This window comes from Sceloporus undulatus, chromosome 7 (genome assembly GCF_019175285.1).
Source record: "Sceloporus undulatus isolate JIND9_A2432 ecotype Alabama chromosome 7, SceUnd_v1.1, whole genome shotgun sequence".
NCBI lineage: Eukaryota > Metazoa > Chordata > Lepidosauria > Squamata > Phrynosomatidae > Sceloporus > Sceloporus undulatus.
The window spans coordinates 46,204,403-46,222,659 of record NC_056528.1 but is presented as its reverse complement, the minus strand read 5'-3'; the positions used below and the strand labels follow the sequence as shown (position 1 = coordinate 46,222,659).

Below are 18,257 nucleotides of genomic sequence, written 5' to 3'. Positions count from 1 at the left end.
ATATCTCATCCTTCTCCCAAGACTGGGAAATAGGGGGCTTGACCCCCCACCCCAACTAGATGGATAAGTCTGAGCTCCCCTGAAATGTTCTGGCAAATATGGGACAACAAAAAGTCTAGAATGGGAACTGACTTCCTTGTGAAACGTTCAGTCAGAAGGATACTAAATGATCAAGCACTAAGAACTATTAAGGCAGTAGTTGTTGCTGAAGAAGAATAAAGACTCCCTGCAATCTGTCCTAGGCACACTTAGCGGCACTGAACACATGGAGGGCACTAACTGAAAGAAAGAAGTTGGCAGCATGAGCTTTCCTAGACTTCAGTCTACTTCCTCAGATGCATTTGGTGGAATGGAAACCAGAGACAGACATATATATGCCATTGGAGAAGATCTTTATATATATGTCTGTGCTTGGTTTCCACTTCACCAAATGCATCTGAGGAAGTAGACTGAAGTCTAGGAAAGCTCATGCTGCCAATTTCTTTCTTTCAGTGAGTCTCAAAGGTGCTACAAGAGGTCTCTACATACTGATTCTACAGACTAACATAGCTATATCTTTGAATTCTCATACTATATGGAGAGTGAAGAGAGGCAGGGAGGTACCATTATCTTTTCCTGCCAGAACCTATGCTCTGTTCAGTGTTACAGTTCAATAACTTCAATAACTTCTTCTCTGCAGGCCTTATAGAGTTGTTCCCCTCCCAAGTCTTCTTTCCGCTCCACCTCCTCTCCCTTTTTCTTTTATCATTTTGCTTTGCCAACTTGATGAGCCACCGCCGTGTGCTTCATTCGGTCCTTTTTCAAGCGCGTCACGCCAATGCTCCCACCCGACATCCCAACGGCGCTCCAGCGACGAGAGATTTTCATTAATGAATCATTGGACAAAGTGATTTCCTTCCCTAGGAAGCTGCCAGAAAGAGCAGGAGCTGTACAGGACTCATTTTCCTCCCTTGCGCCGTCACAGACAGTGAAAGCTGCATAAACATTTGGAGACAGGTGCCCAAAGCTAGCTTTGTGGGGGAAGAGATTAACTCTGGAATTGCTGCTGCAAAAATTCATCTGAAATCCTCCCAGGGTTTTTTTTTTAACATTATTCCTTCTTTGTACTGTTTGTATTCCCTTTATCTGACGTCTGTAGCCAAAAGGGCTATGAATCAGCAAGCTTCAGAGAACCATCCCTTCAAGGAATTCATTTCCACTCCTGTTTCCTGATTCATATTACTTTCCATGTTAGCAGAAGAGGAAATGCAACAGCATTCATTCAAGTTGTTAGCATATTGTTGTTGCTGTGTGCCCTCAAGTCATTTCTGGTTAGTGGCAACCCTAAAGTGAACCCGTCATGGGTTTGCTTGATAGAATTTGTTCAGAGGAGTGTGTGTCTTCCTCTGAGAGAGTGGGACTAGTGGGTTTCCATGGCTGAGCAGGGATTTGAACCTTGGTCTCCCGGTGTCTTAGTCCAACACTCAAACCACCAAACCAAGCTTATATTAAAGCATAGCTCTATAACAGCTCAGCAGTTACACAGATGTTTTTCATGCAGAAGGTCCCAGGTTCGATCTCTGACATCTCTAAGTAGGGCTGTTTGAACATCTGGTAGGACTTGCTATCTGCTGGGGCTGACAATACAATGGATGGACAAATGGTTGGATTCACTGTTAAGGCACATCTGTACATTCTCCGAGTAACCATGGCTGGGGCTCAAATCCAGGATCCATATGCAAGGGCAAAGTTTAGCTTTAGAACTGTTCAGTAATATCCCGCTCATCTGCCTGAACATTGAATAAGCGGCCACCTTCCAGTCAGTAATAACATTGCATTGCTTTCTAGTGCTGAGACCATGCAAACAGCTGGAAGGTAAAGGTGTCTTTGCAGCTGGCAACATGTAGAGACTTCTAAGTCACTTGTAAAGACACTTCAAGGCTGCAGTACTGTGTACATTTACCTCAGAGTGAGTCTTCTTGGGCTTATGCCTAAGTACCCAACTTCAATCTGATTTTAAAGGCACCATCTTTTTTCTAATCCTAGAGGCTAAACAGGGTTAGCCCTGGTTAGTACTTGAATGGGAATGTCAAAGAAGGGGAAGCAACACCAAACCATGTCTGAGTATTCTCTGCCCAAGAAGATGCCATGAAATTCATGGGATTGCCATATGTTGACAGAAGGCCTGAAGGCACATATATACATGCAGGTCTTTTTGGAGCAAATATGCATACGATTGTTCTACCTGGCTGCATTGGCCAGAAAATACAGTGCATTGGGCAGAAAATACAATCCACTGAACTCAATGGGACCTGGATGTAAACTGGCGTCACATGGAGAGAACAGTTTGTAGAGCACATGGGGTGCACATGCTCTTCCCAGTCCAGATGCTCCTACATGCACACTCTCCATGGATGGTTTTCCTTTAGGTACATAAGAAGTGAGACTCACTTTCTCAGCATTAGAATCAGAGGGATTTGTTTCTTTGTGCCATCAAGTCAAATCCTCCTTATGACAACCCTATGAATGAGAGACCTGCTCAGGTCTTGCAGACTCAGGGCCATAGCTTCCTTGACTGAGTTTATCCATCTGGAACGCAGTCTTCCTCATTTCCTACTACCTTACCAAGCATTATTTTTTCTTGGGAGCTGTGTCTTTTCATAATATGTTCAAAGTATGACAGTCTCACTTTATTCATCTTTGCTTCTAGAGAGAGTTCAGGACTGATTTGGTCTAGGATCCATTTATCAGTCTTTTCAGCAGTTCACAGTATATTCAGAGCTCTGCACCACGACTCAAATGAGTTGACTGTCTTCTTACCAACTTTTTTCACTGTCCAGCTCTCACATCCATACCTGGTGACGGGGAATACGATGGCATAGCCCATTCTAACTTTAGTATCCAATGATATATCTTGACACTTCAAGATCTTGTCTAGTTCCTTCATAGCTGCCCTTCCAAGTCAACCCTTCCAGGTCAACTTCAACATATGGCAGCCCTATGAAAGAGAAACCTCCAAGAGCTCTGAGCATCATGTCTCATAAACTCAGGGCTTGCCAACCTTCATTGAATCAATCCATCTTTTTCCTCTTTTTCAGCCTCCCACTTTCTCCCAGTACTGAGATCCCCACTGAGTCATGTCTTTCCATGATTTGTCCATTGGACCATTCATCTGTCCAAAGTGTTATAGCCTTGGTTTCATCACTTTGGCTGCCAGTGATAGATCAGGCTTGATTCACTCTATTGTCCTTTTGATCAGTCCACAGCATCCATAGAAATCTTCTCCAGCACCACAATTCAAATGGGTTGGCTCTCTTCCTATTAGCTTTCTTCACTGTCCAGCTTTCACAACTCATCCATACAAACTGGAAATACTATGCCATGGATGATTCTGACTTTGGTATTCAGTTACATTTCTTGAGGTATCTAGTTCCTTATAGATGCCCTTCTAGGTCATAGCCGTCTTCTGATTTCTTGACTACAGTCTTCATTTTGAGTAATGACTGAGCCAAAGGAAGGGAGAAAGAAGTAAATGGGAAAGAGAATGGAGGCAAGAGTAAATAGGAAAGGAATTATTTGCACATTATAGTGCAGTACCTCCCTCTGAAAGTGCTCTATGACAAGGCAGATGTGGTTAGTCATACATAAGGCTGTTGGGAGGATGAATGAGAAGAAGGATTGCGAAGGACTTTGTGACCTAAAACGATGCCTTGATAATCACTCAGTGACCTTTGATCATTATGAGTTATAAGCTACACTGAGCCTCACATTATTGAGAGAGAATCTGTGTTCTCTAGTGCCCAATGCACCATCCAGAATATTGTGTTTATATTGCCATTCCATACTTGATGTTCATATTAAATGATACTGTGCCTCTTCCCAGTTATTTCTGGATGTTTTGGTGGCTAGCCAGAGCAACTTCAACTGAATGTAATTTTCTGTTTTGGACTTTGGACTTGTGATGTTGGCATCTGGACTTGGCAAAGTTTCAGAAATGGTGGGTCTTCGAGAAAGACAGGAAGAGAAACTAGCAGTGTGTCATTGCCACAGATCTGTAGGCATTTCTTTTAATTTTATTTTCCAGTCATTTCACATATGTCAGTGATTTAATTGTAAAGCCAAGGAAAAGAGAGATTGTATGCATGACAAAGAAGTAGTATACAGTTGGCCCTCCACATTTATGGCTTTGACTTTTGCAACTTTGATCAGTTCTAGGACACTTGAGGTCCTCCAGCTCAACTCTGCCAGAAACTGACTATAGGGTTGTGTTGGAGAACCTAGATGTTCCTAGAGAATACACTTCTCTAGGCATTTGGTAGGTCCTCCAGAATGATTCTATGATCAACTTCTGCCAAATGTTGACCATAGAGTTGCACTGGAGGACCTGGAGTCCTAAAGAGGTGTTCTCTCCGGTCAAATGGCTAGTGGTTGTGGGGTTTTGGGGGGGGGTTCCACATTCACCCCTAACCCCAGAGAATGTGGAAGAACTGCTGTATTATTGTCGTAGTAGATAATAGTAGTATATAATTACTCTCAACTCAACTTATGGCAACCCTATGAATGAAAGACCTCCAAGAGCCCTGACAGCAACAGCTTTGCTCAAGTCTCATAAACTCAGGGCCTGCCAGCTTTCATTGAATCAACCCATCTGTCCTGTGGTCTTCCTCTTTTCCTGCTGCTTTCCAATTTCCCCCATTATTATCAGCTTTGCCAATATTTTCCCAAGATATGTCCAAAGTAGGATAGCCTCAGTTTAGTCACTGTGGCTCCCAGTGAGATTTCAGGCTTGATTTGTTCTAGGACCCATTTATTGGTCTCTCTCTTTTTTTTGGCCCACAGTATGCACACAACTCTGTAGATACATACTACATCACAATCAGTTTCAGGCCTTGTCATTGGATCTCCTCTGCTACTGAGTCCCAGGCAACCGGGTTAGAGCTGGCAAGATCTGCTCCAGGTCCAAGGTGGCTAATAATGAACATATGAGTGTGAGTGTGTGTTTGTACGTGTGAATGCACACACCCTTGGACACCAGTATCCAGGAGGAGACTATTTCGTCAGGGGTACTGATGAAACGGCTTCTGAAAGGGAGTGATGCCGATCCCTCCAGCACCTACATAAAAATCATCTGAACAGGGCTGGAAAACCCCTAGACGTCTTTTTCAGGCCACACAAAGGGGTCAGGTGGAGGAGAGGAAAATTCAGTTGTGTAAGTATTTAATGGAAAACATGATGCATGTGTGTGGTATCACCTCCTTCCACAAGAGTAGGAAACTGGTGGCTCTCCAGATGTCGATGCATTGCAACTCCCTGGATCCCTCACCATTGGTCCTGCTGACTATGACAGTCCTATAACATCAGGAGAGCCACATGTTGCTCACACTATCCTAGCAGGAGTATTCCTGTTAGGTTTCTTGACAGTCTACCATGTCTTCCTCCACAAAGCTGTAAATACACTCCATTCTCTTTTCCATTTCCACACCTAAAGTTCCATTGGATGGAATCCAATGATGGTCTTCCCTCCTTGGTCTATCTCATGTGTTGCATTATTTAGGTTGAACTGTGTGTGTTGTGTATATGCAAAGGCACACTCATATGTGTTATGTCATGGCCTGAGGCTCTAGCCCATTCACACGATTTAACAAATCAACAGAACCATTCAGAATATTTTCTCTGAGCAAATAAATGGTGCTGTTCCTGGAATGGAATGATGAAACACGGCATTCCAGAACAGGTTACGAAGGCTCTTAAAATACAGAATGAGTTTTCCAGTTTCCTAGTAGAGACATTTGCTTCACTGCAATGTTTTCCTCACCGAGAAGGCAATAAACCATTGGATCCAATAGGACTTGCTTCCAAACGTACAAAATTGCAGCCCAAAGTATTGAAATCCCAACACACTATCCAAGCTTTATTGGCCGACAGCATTGTTTTGGTTAATTCACACAAAGACACAGATGCATAGACTGTGGGTGTATCCACACTGCAAAGATGAAGGAGTCTGACACCACTTTAATGTCCATGATTTTCCTCTGGAAATCCTGGGATTTGTAGTTGGGTGAGGCACCAGACCACTCTGAATACTTCACTACAAATCCTAGAATTCAACAGATTGGAGTCATGACAAAGTGGTGTCTAACGCCTTTATTTTTGCAGTGCGGAAGAGCAGACTGACACAAACACACAAACATCTGGGTTTTATTATGTACCATTCCCCCCCCCCCCTTTTGCATTGATCAGTCCCTTCATCCCACTTCTATTTATTCTCCTCTCTAAAACTACTCCCTATTTCTTCATCAACAATCCTATAACTCTGTATCGCTGTAACAACTATAACAATATCTCCCATAGGCTATTCAGTTCATTTGAATAAAACAGATGAAATTTGTGGCCGTACTAAATGGCCAATGAAGGCTTTGCTGGTCAAGGCAGTGTCTGCAATCTGCATATGAAGGATGCTTGAAGAATTTGAAGTTCACAAATTCTGTTAGGATCCACACCTTTCATTTTAGATGAAGGAGATGGGAACTGAGATATCTGCTGGCTTTGTGCTTAGATCAGAGCTAGCAAAAAGAGGGAAAGAGTAGAAGTCAATGTATGTTTTTAAAAGTTTGATTTCCATTTCTTTTCAGCAAAGCCTGATTGAGGAATGCATGCCTTGGTTTAAAGCCTTCGCTGACGTCGAACAGCCTAGTGTTCGGTTTTTTGGGCTGCACCTGGCTCAGAATATGTGTCATTTATAGAAGGAATGGACCGTTCATTTAAAATGCTCCCATTCTGCCCTTAAAGCATAAAAGCGGGGCTACATTTGCTCTGGCCTTCCTCTTGGCTAGGTTCATTCATGGAACTAGTATAATAAGTGTTGCTTTTATCTTTAAACCACTTCTGTATACCTAAAATAGGAATGAGGATCATGCAGTTGTCCGTATATTTTGCACTGCAACTCCCACTCCATTGCTTATGCCAGTTGGGGCTGCTGGGAGTTGCAGTTCAGGAATATTTGCACATGTTCGCTGATCCTTGATCTGTGTGTCCTTATCACAGTGTCTCTCTGGGATTTTAAACAGAAGGTGTGTTGTTGTTTTTACCCAGCCCTCCGGGATTTGAACCCAGAGCTCTCTGCAAGCAGTTTGTCACTTTGAGTTACCACCTTCCCAAAGTTCTTTTGTAATTCAAGGTGAAAAAAATAATCCATCTTCACAATGGGAGCTTTGTGATAAAATGACACGACTTTCTATAACCAGACCGTGTTTCCGCCTCATTATTAAGACCCAAACATTCCTGTTCTGGGGCAACAGGATTTTGTCACCCAACAGAGACGGAAAGAATTGTTCAAAGGCCTGTTTAATTCCAAGTCTGGATGTGTGTCATTGCTTTCGAAAGAGAACTCAATTAAGAATGCAAATGCTTGGCTCGTTCTAATTAAGACAGGATCTGCGTATGATAAATTAAATACAATTTCTGTTGCTTGAACACCAATGCGGGTGTATATTGATGATGGCTATATTGGACGGTGCTGGTGAAGCCAATAGCGAAAATCTATTTGGCAATGGGTCATTTTGTAGGTTTGGTCCACTTTGCTTTTTAAAAACACATGTGCTTCCATCTTTCCTTACTCTTTCTGAATGCAAACTCTTTGCAGCAGAGATTGGTTGTTTCTCTGTTTGTCTAAATATTCAGCCATTCACTTATAAATTATACCCAATCCTAAACACATAGGTTTGGGTCCAGTTTGCATCCGCACTGCAGAAATAACCCAGTTTGACACCACTTTAATTGCCATGGCTCAATGCTATGAAATTCTGCAAATTGTCATTAATGGGGGAGTTGGTTTGTTGTTATTCTTGGTGTTGTTGTTAGTTTTATTATTATTATTGTTTATTTATTTATATTATTATTTTATTATTTATGAGCAAATATTGCCAAGACAACCCTGTGATAGGTTTGCCTCAGGGTTTCCATAAGCTGGAAATGATTTGAAAGCATATAACAGCAACGGTATTTTTCACGCTTGCATCCTATGCCATTGCATTTTTGAATTAATGTTCTAATGCAGAGATGCGTTTGATGAATCATACTCACTGATCTTTATCATACTTGCCTGCAAAATGTGCAATGGATTGACTGCCCAATGTCTCAGAAAGCCATGTCACCATTTGTTTTTTTCCCTTGCAGCATTTCCCTGTGAGGTTCATGCTTTCATCACTGCCAAGATGACCATTCATCCTTTTGCTAAAGCATCCAGTGAATCATCATCACATTGACTCTACAGGAGCGTGTGCTTGGCCAGAACCCCTCCGTCGTAAGTATGAATCGGTTCCTTTCTTCCTGGGAAATCCTGCCAAGACATCTTTGATTGAGATTTCCTGCATGGCTCTATGATTCCATGATCTTGCATCAGGAGGCAGAAAACACATCACAAGGGCCAGCTTCTTTTGCTAGCCCAGTTTTAGCTTAGATACGAGTGTGCAAGCTTGGGAGTTTCACAGGACTCTTTACTAGCCTTGGAAGGGCAGGAGTATCCTAGCTCCTGAGATTTCAGGACCCAGAGCAGAGACTAGGGACAACTCCTGGAGATGTCATATTGTCATAAATGTCATGCTGATATTATAAGGGACAGATGCACGTTGTTAAACAAGTCTAAGAAATAGGAGTACAGGTTGAGTCTCCCTTGTCTGAAGGGACCAGAAGTGTTTTGGATTTTGGAATATTTTATAATATTTCCTATACAAAATGAGTTAAAACCAGTGTGGCATAATGGTTTAAGTGTTGGACTATGACTTTAGAAACCAGGGTTCGATTCCCAGCTCAGCCATGAAACCCACTGGATGATCTTAGGCAAGTCATACTCTCTCAGCCTCAAAGCGATATCTTAGAGATGGAACCTAAATCTAAACCCGAAGCTAAATCTAAAAGAGAGGCACCCCACAAAAAGGTGAGGTTGCATGTGGTCCAAGAGACACAACTTGGGCCCCCTCTACTATAGCAGTAGCAATAGCAAGTACATTTCTATACTGCTTATCAGTGCACTTAAGCACTCCCTAAGCGGTTTACAAAGTGTAAGCTACTACTGTGCGTAGTAGTTTGCTTTATTGTTATTGTGTGCCTTCAGGTCATTTCCAAATGATCTATCTTGGGTAAGATATATTGGGTAAGCTATTTAGGTAGTTTGTATATCCAGCATGGCATATTGGTTTGAGTGTTGGACAATGACTCTGGAGTCTAGGGTTCGATTCACAGATCAGCCATGGAAACCCATTGGGTGATCTTGGTCAAGTCACACTCCCTCACCCTCAGAGTCAAAGGGATATCTTAGAGGTGGGACCTAAATCTAAAGGAGGAGCAGCCCACAAAAAGGTGGAATTGCATGTGGTCCAAGTGACACAACTAGGGTCCCCTCTACTATGAGTTGTTATTGTATGCCTTCAAGACATTTCCAAATGAGATACCCTGAGTAAGATATCTTGGGTAAGATAATAAGGCAGTTGAATATCCAGCTTATGAGAGCCAGCATGGCGTAGTGGTTTGAGTGTTGGACAATGACTCTGGAGACTAGGGTTCGATTCCCAGCTCGACCATGAAACCCACTGGGTCACCTTAGGCAAGTCACATAGTCTCAGCCTTAGACAAAGGGAATGGCAAACCTCCTCTGAACAAATCTTGAAATCAAGAAAACCCAGTGATAGGATTGCCTTAGGGTCACAAATGAAATATCTTGGAAATGGGACCTAAATCTAAACCTGATGCTGAATGTAAAGGAGAGGCATCCCACAAAAAAGGTGGGGTTGCATGTGGTCCAGGAGACGCAACTTACCCCTCAACTCGACTATGCATAGTAGTTTCCTTTATTGTTGTTATTGTGTGCCTTCAAGTCATTTCCAACTTATGGCAACCCTAAAGTGAACCCATCATAGGGTTTTCTCGGCAAGATATTTTCAGAGCGACATCCCTTTATTTATTTGTTTGACCCAGACCAATCCCAAACCTCCTCTCCTCGGTTTCTTGTTGTATGAGGGGACTAATAATGATGATGATGATGATAATAACTGGACTGACACTCCATTATGGAAATCTTTGGTCGCTTAGCTGTGTGACTTTTAGCAGAGTGAGCAATTAAAACTGCATAGATTTGCATGTGATTAAAGCCAAACCTCATGCAGAAAATGGGCATGCTTTCTTTAAAAGGTCTTTTGCAGATGTACTCTTCTTAGAAAAAGACTCCCTTCCTATTTGATAAGTTGCCTCCTTTTTGTGGGTTTTATAAGCGCTTATATATTAAAAACAAATAAACATATTTTAAAAATCCATTTCCATTTTCATGGAGAGTGAAAGGTTTGGAATGATCCCCTGAAAGGGCAGATTTTGGAGATTTGAGCTGGACAAAACAAATCCACATTATCCAAACGTTTGTGCCATGGTTATTATTCTGGCAGCCTTCAATTGGGCTGTCCAAGAGTAATTTCCGTAAACTCATTCAACATCCTTTCCATCGTTTCTTAAAAATTACAGTCCTGTCTCAATATGTCAACAAGTTTTGATATTTCTTCCTGTTGCCTGAAATTTCTTCATCGTTTGAAGTATTGATTTGCTACTTCATCACTGCTTTCATAATACCCATTTTTATGAGCATCTTTTGATGTAGTGGCGGAAACTTTCCTGAATGCTGTGCCTGAGTCATGATTTGCCCAAACGTTTCTTTACAATCATATTGACAAGGTTCTAGAAACTGTAATTTTAGAAAGCTTCAGTCTTTGCATAACCTCCAACTGTCTTGATTTGGCAAGAACAGTCCCAGGATCCATCTTTACTATAGAAATAATGCAGTTTGACACCATTTTAATTGCCATGGCTTCATCCTATGGAAACCTGGGGTTTATCGCTTCCTGAGACACCGGAGCCGCATTCCCACTTACAGATAAATCACTTTGTGATCTGAATTGATGGATTGGTTTGGCAGCGGAGTGTGGTTCACACTACATTTGCCCTGATCGCATTTTTCTTGCTGCAAAATAAAATAAAATGACCCACTTGTGGTTTACATTGACGAATGAATTGATGCAAAATGGACCTGCTCCAGCTGGCCAAAGGACAAATTTAAATCAATTCCGATCCACATCTAGTTCACACTTGCGCAGAATCAATTTATCCAAAAAGATGCGGGAAAAAATCAGGATCAAAAAGTTGCGGGTTAAATGGGTCTAGTGCATGGCCCCCCCTCTCTGAGTTGCTTTAGCAATTCAGTTCAAGTGTGAACCATGGTCATTTCAACTGGTTCAAACTGATTTGTGATCCGGTTTAAAAGGTAGTGGGAATGAGGCCCGGCACGCTTTGGCAGAGAAGGCTAAAGACCCTGTAAAGCTACAGATCCCAGGACTCCATAGGATGGAGCTGCAGGAATTAAAGTGGTTTCAAACTGCATTATTTTGACAGTATAGGTGCATCCCTAGTTAATTCTTTGGCACCCCTCTACTTTAGCTGCTTTTTAAATGCCCAATTCCCCTCTCCTCTTCCACTTTCCCCCTTTATCCTCAGCTTACTATGATTCTGGAGAACAGGGTTTGAATCCTGACTCAGCTATGAAACACATTGCATGACCCTGGGCAAGTCACACTCTCTCAGCCTCAGAGAATGGCAATGGCAAGCCCCCCTCTTGGCAAGAAACCTGCCAAGAAAACCATTAGGGTCAGCATAAGTTGGAAATAACTTGAAGGCACACATAACAACAACAAGGACTTGCAGACCCACGTTCAGTTCACCATTCATGGAGGTGACTTTTAAGTCTTAGGCAAGCTACTATCTCTCATCCCGACATACCTTACAGAATAAAGATACAAAGGGAGAGGATGAGCATGCACTTGAGCTCTTTGGCATATAAGCAGGAGATAGGAATAAGCTCACATAAAAATTGCAGTCTGATATTTCTCTCTCTTTTTTGCATCGCAATGGGTGTTTGGGATTTGTCCGGGCCTATCTAGATTTCTCTAAATTCAGCTTTGCTGGCAGAAGAATTGGTAAGATCTGTCACCAGCAAACCAACATGCCAATGCTGCAATGCACACACACACACACACACACACACACACACACACACACTTTAATTTTAGCAAGCTCAAAAAAATAAAATCAATGCTTGCTATAGTCACTCAGTCAGGTGCTTCTGCCTCATCCGACTCATGAAGCAGCCCAGCGATTGCTGCTCCATCTGTCTAACACCTCGCCTTGCTCCATTATATCTGGTTTCCATGGTAGCAGCATCCTTTTCCAGGGGTTTCTCTATATGTCACCTATGCTCTTCTTCATCTGTATTTTCTGCTAGGCAGGAATGAAATCTAAGACATAACCTCATTTCAGGAACAAAACTTGAATGGAAAAGAGAAAACAGAAAAGATAGCCTTGCGGCACCTTTACGATTAACCCATTTGTTTCAACCCAAACTTTTGTGGGCTCAACTCTGTTTCTTCTGATGATCTGAAAGAGAGAGCTATAATGCAAAAAAGCTTATGTTTTGGAAATGCTTATGAAATTAAATGGTTAGTTTTAAAGTGTTGTAAGATTCCTTTTTTTCCCCATCTCATTTTATACTGAAACGGACTAACACCATCCCAAAAGTATTCTTTGGAGAGAAAAAACTTGAATATAGTGCAGACATGATAGGATACGATATTTGTATATGATTATACAAAAAGGTGAGGATGAACGCATGGGAAAGATCTAGTTGAAAGTACAGGCAAATGTAGATGGAGTAATGGGAGATCACATCTTAGAATAGGAAGAGGCAGAAGAATAGAGCAAACAGTTACTTCCCTGCTTCTCAGGAATAGCAATCCTGGAATAGGCATAGGCATTAGCAACAATGGCATGGCAGCAGGAGAGGAAAGGAGAAAAAGGAAGAGGAGCCACAGGTTGAAGGATGCTACTTGTTGTTGTTGTTATTATTATTATTATTATTTTCTTATATCCCACCTTTCTCCCAACATTCAAGGTGGTGAACAAATAGTTGCAAGCAGACTATTTCTCCAGTACTTCTAGTGGAGCCCTCAAAGCTAGGCACTTTGGGATAGCGGGATTCAACCAATGCCTGTCTTGTTTGTTGTTGTTGTTGTTAACTGCCCTTGAGTTGTCCCTGACTCATGGTGACCCCATGGATGAGACATCTCCAAGCCCCACTATCCTCCACTGCCTTGCTTAAGTCTTGTGGATTCAGGCCCATGACCTCCCTGACTGAGTCTATCCATTTGGCATGCGGCCTTCCTCTCTTTCTATTACTTTCTACCTTTCCTAGCATTATTGTCGTTTCCAGTGAGTCCTGTCTTCGAAGTGGCCAAAGTACGACAGCCTCCACTTGATAATCTTGGCTTCCAGGGAGAGCTCAGGCTTGATCTGTTCAAGGGCCCATTTGTTTGTCTCTTTGGATGTCCATGGGATCCTCAACACTCATCTCCAGCACCACATCTCACATAGATTGATATTCTTCTTATCTGCTTTCTTCACTGTCCAGCTCTCACATCTGTACACGGTGATGGAGAATACAGTGACTTGGACAATTCTAACTTGAGCATTCATTGTATATCTTTATTCTTTATGATCTTGTCGAATTCCTTCATAGTTGCCCTTCCCATTCCTAGTCTTCTTCTTCCTTCCTGACTGTAGTTTCCAGTCTGATCAGTGTTTGATCCAAAGTACAGGAATCCTTTAACCAACGATTGTTCAAAGCAAACTTTTCAGAGCACCTAATTCCCAGGACCTCCTTGGAAGTAGTGCAGGAGAAAGAGGCAATGTGGAGCTGGCAAGCTTCCCATTCCAATGAGCATAACTTCATTTCCCTCCCTTTGCTACTGTTACTTGTCCCTTGAGAAACTGCAGCCAAACCAGTAACAGGCTTTGACACCAGTGGAATGCACCAACTGGTTACTGGTTTGGCTTCTGTGCCCAGATGAAACCCTCAAGCAGGACACAAGCACCATAAGCATCCTCCCACTCATGTTCCCCAGCAACAGGTATTCAAGGGCATATTGCCATATACAGTGCTGTAAGGTTTTAGCTTCTCTTGAGATTCTGTGCCTGGTCCTCGTACTTAAAAAAAATGTAATTCTAAAAGAATTGCTAGTTTAAAAGTAGCTAATCAATACGTTCCCTACGAGGCCAGAACTCAGTGGTGCAGCACGTACGCTGCATAAATAAAGGCTTAAATATCAATCTCTGCTGTCTCCTGTTAGAATGAATCAGGTAACAGCTGATGGAAGATCTTATTCCTGGATAAGACTCTGGAGGGGGGGATGCCAGGTAGAGTGCCATAGATACAGTACCATAGATAAACAGTCTTGATTTGGTAAAAGGCAGCTTCCGTGAAAGCTTGTGTTTAAATATATGATCCATCCAAGAGAAACTATGTGCTGTCTCCTCACTCACCCCCCACACAGATCTATCTTTTACATGCTGTACCCGTCTCCAATGGGCCATTTACTGGCTAGTGGGCAATAGGAGGGCATCCCCTCATGTGTCTGTAGCTGGACACAGGCTGCATCGGCACTGCAGCAATAATCCAGTTTGACACCACTTTAGCTGCCGTAGCCCAGTGCTATGGAATTATGGGAACGGTGGTTTGTTGTGGCACCAGAACTAAAGAAGGCTAAAGATCTCACAAAACTACACTTCCCAGAATTCCATGGCATTGAGCCATGGCAGTTAAAGTGGTGTCAAACTGGATTATTCCTGCAGTGCGGATGCATCCACAGAGCGACAATGTGATCCTCCAGGACCTTCAGAAGACACCCAAAGGGCCCTGGGATGTTCCAAAGTATGCCTTGTCTTGTTGCATCTATGGGCAAATAGCTGGGTGCTTCTCCATCACTGCCCACCCTCTCCACCAGCCAGTGAATGGGTGTGTATGTGTGGGTATACATACATTGGATTTGTACCAGCATATGCCACTGACAGGATGCCAGCTATATAGGTACATTCCAGATGCTTCATGCCCCTGTGTCTTCTTCTTTCTCCTCTGCCTGTCTGCTTCCTGCAATAATCATGTTATACCCAAACCTAAAGGAGCCATTGCCTACTTTGTATTGCAGAATGCCAAGTTCCTGAACAGTATTTTCTATCATCCTTAGAGGGAAACAGTTTACCTATCCATTTATTGATTTGTAGAGGAAAGCATGGCAAAACAAATGAACAAAACAACACCATTTTTATAATTAAAAAGCTTTTAAACCATTGTCCGACATTAACGCACTCGAGGGTGAGAACTGTTATTTTATGGAAGAGGCAAGATTGTGAGAGAGATGGATGAATAACAGGACAAAGAGTACGAATCAATAATAATCAATACAATCTTTTCTGCCTAAATCATCAAATGTATTTGTAACTGAATTTTGTTATTTGTTAAAAAATAAAATCTGCTCGCATGCCATGTTTAGCAGTGTACTTAATTAGTGTAATTATCTCTAATTGCACAGTAGCACCATTTCATTTAATTACATTTGCAATGTACCTACCTAAAATCACAACACCAGAGCATCTAATTTTACAATACCTTGTAATAAACCTTTGTGCAAATACTGCCTCCCAAATGGTCTATTGTTAGCACCCAAAACCTGATGCTTTGGCCTTTCCCTTCCTGATTTCAGCCTTCATAAGGCCTTGCAAGGGGTTGAATTAGATAGTCATTGTGGTCCCTTCTAATTCTATAATTCTGTGTTCTATAAGAATAGAATTTTTTCTCCATCCCCAGACATCCAGAACTTTTTAATAGTTCTTTTGGGATATTCCTGACTTTTTTCTTTGTGTTTCCCCCCTTAGTTTACTACCTGATTTCATGATGACTGAGGGTCCGGATCACAGATTCAGTTGTCTCACCTGGGAACAGATTCAGATCCTGGATCAAGTGCTCACTGAGGTGATCCCCATTCATGGAAGAGGGAATTTTCCAACACTGGAGGTAAAGCCAAAGGACATCATTCGCGTTGTCAAAGAACAGCTGATCAAGAAACAGATCGCCATCCGAGACATACGCCTGAACGGCTCCACAGCAAGTCACATTCTTGTGAAGCAAAATGGGACCAGCTACAAGGACCTGGACATCATTTTCGGGGTTGAGCTGCCAAGTGAGCAAGAGTTTCAGGTGGTGAAGGAGTCTGTGCTGAATTGCCTTTTGGACTTCTTACCAAAATGTGTCAACAAGGAGAAGATCACGGCGCAGACCATGAAGGACGCCTACGTTCAGAAGATGGTCAAGGTGTCCACGGATCATGATCGCTGGAGCCTCATCTCCTTGTCAAATAACAGTGGCAAGAACGTGGAGCTCAAATTTGTCAACTCTCTTAGGCGGCAGTTTGAGTTTAGCGTCGATTCTTTTCAGATTATCCTGGACTCCGTGTTGGATGTTTATAGCGATGGAGAGAGCAAATTGTCAGAAGACTCTCATCTGTCTGTTATTGCTGAGAGCATGTATGGAGACTTCGATGAGGCCATGGACCACTTGAAGTACAAACTGATTGCCACGAGGAACCCTGAAGAGATCCGCGGAGGAGGACTTTTGAAATACAGCAATCTCTTGGTTCGGGATTTTAAGCCGGCCAACGAGGCTGAGATTAAATCATTGGAACGTTACATGTGTTCGAGGTTTTTCATCGATTTTCCCGACGTGGCCGAGCAGCAGCGGAAGATCGAGTCATATCTACGCAACCACTTCATCGGGGAAGAGAAGAGCAAGTATGACTATCTGATGACTCTGCGCGCCGTCGTGAACGAAAGTACAGTTTGCCTCATGGGGCACGAGCGAAGGCAGACGCTGAACATGATCACCATCCTGGCTCTCAAAGTGCTTGGAGAGCAGAATATCCTCCCTAACGCAGCCAACGTAACCTGCTATTATCAACCCGCTCCGTACATCAGTGACAGGAACTTCAACAATTATTATATTGCGCATGGACAGCCCCCCATTATCTACCAACCCTACTCCTTTAACATACACATGCAAAGTGGCATGGTGTAGTAGACCACAACACCTCCTTGCCTTACATCAATGCCTGCCCGCTCCCTCCTTAACCCTTGCCTCCTTTCCTTTATCCCCTTCAAAATAAAGCCCGTGTTAAAGCAAGTTTTCCTATCACTTTTGATTTTCAGGACATCTTTTGGTTTTTTTGGGGGGGTGCGTGTACGTACATGCATGTGCGATGTTGCAAGCGCCTCTGGTGCATCAAAGCACTTGAAATGCCCTTTAGGCTGCCTGTGAAATACTGACTTACTATGTTGGATGAGTTACGTGTTGAACAATTATGTTGCCAGTTCCCAGCAAGTGTCCTACAAATGTTCATGCATGTCTTTGTGTACTTTCTCTCTCTCTTTCTTTCTCTCTCCGTATTGCAGTAATTTAAATGGTTTGGCCACTGCTGGGTGGTTGCCAGTGATAATGGTGTTACAAATGGCATGGTTCGGGGGATTTTGTAGTATGTATCGGCAACACGTCCAAGAGACTTGGTTCCAATGTGAAGCCTATACTCCTACCTCTCTTTCTGGTGCTGTGTGTCCCTTGCTCCCTAGTTCAGAAGATGAGAAGCAAAACCTATCCAGATGCAGAGATATGGGTGAGGATGTATGGTTTATTCTAGAGCATTGGTTCTCAAAAGTTTGGTCCCCCATGTGCTTTGGAGTTCAACTCCCAGAAGCCCCAGCTATTTGGCCTCCATAGTCAAGGGTTCTGAGAGCTGAAGTCCAAAAACATCTGGAGGCCCATAGTTTGGGAATCATTATTCTAGATGGGAGCAGAATGGTTCTGACCCACACTTGTTTAAAAAAAATAGTTTTGTCTGTATGCCTCATTTCACAGTAAAAATCTATAGGGCACAGTATGGCTGGAAGTTCTCTATGACTGGGGGCCTATAGGGACACTACACTTGCACAGCTTCTAGAAGTGCAAGCTTAGGTGTTTTTGGTAAGCTGGTCCTTTTGCACATGGGTGGTTTGCCAATAGCTAAAATAGGTAGTTTTCTCCTGGTCTGATGCTTAGGTATGGCTCTGCCCATGCTTCCCAACCAAGGTGGCCTATGCCATCTCTTCCAAGTATGTGTGCCAGCAGAGCTTTCTGTTCCTAGATGTTCACTAAGATGCTAGGCTGAGAGCCCAGTGGAACAATAGTGGTTGAAAGTGGTTCTCACATCAATAGGGCCTGCAATAGGGCCTGCAAAGGAGACCTATTAATTGTTTTGTGTTAATCTTTTATCCTGCTTTGAAGTAACTGAAATAAATGATTGCTCCACACCTCAGTCCAGATAACACTC

The 18,257-nt window shown here is 42.7% G+C and overlaps 1 protein-coding gene across 2 annotated transcripts in view; it reads left to right on the top strand.

Moving 5' to 3' along the window:
- Window positions 1-17,062, top strand: part of TENT5D (terminal nucleotidyltransferase 5D) — a 20,921-nt gene extending 3,859 nt beyond the window's left edge. Inside the window, exons 1-3 of one of the 2 annotated variants that reach the window (XM_042479565.1) lie at window positions 4,954-5,188; window positions 8,155-8,281; window positions 15,778-17,062. In XM_042479565.1, the coding sequence (XP_042335499.1) occupies window positions 15,794-16,972 (1,179 nt within the window). In that variant the 5' untranslated portion in view covers window positions 4,954-5,188; window positions 8,155-8,281; window positions 15,778-15,793 and the 3' untranslated portion in view covers window positions 16,973-17,062. Of the gene's footprint in view, window positions 1-4,953; window positions 5,189-8,154; window positions 8,282-15,777 lie in introns of those variants that run through there. The other variant, XM_042479564.1, reaches the window with a different exon arrangement.
- Window positions 17,063-18,257: the final 1,195 nt, after the last annotated feature.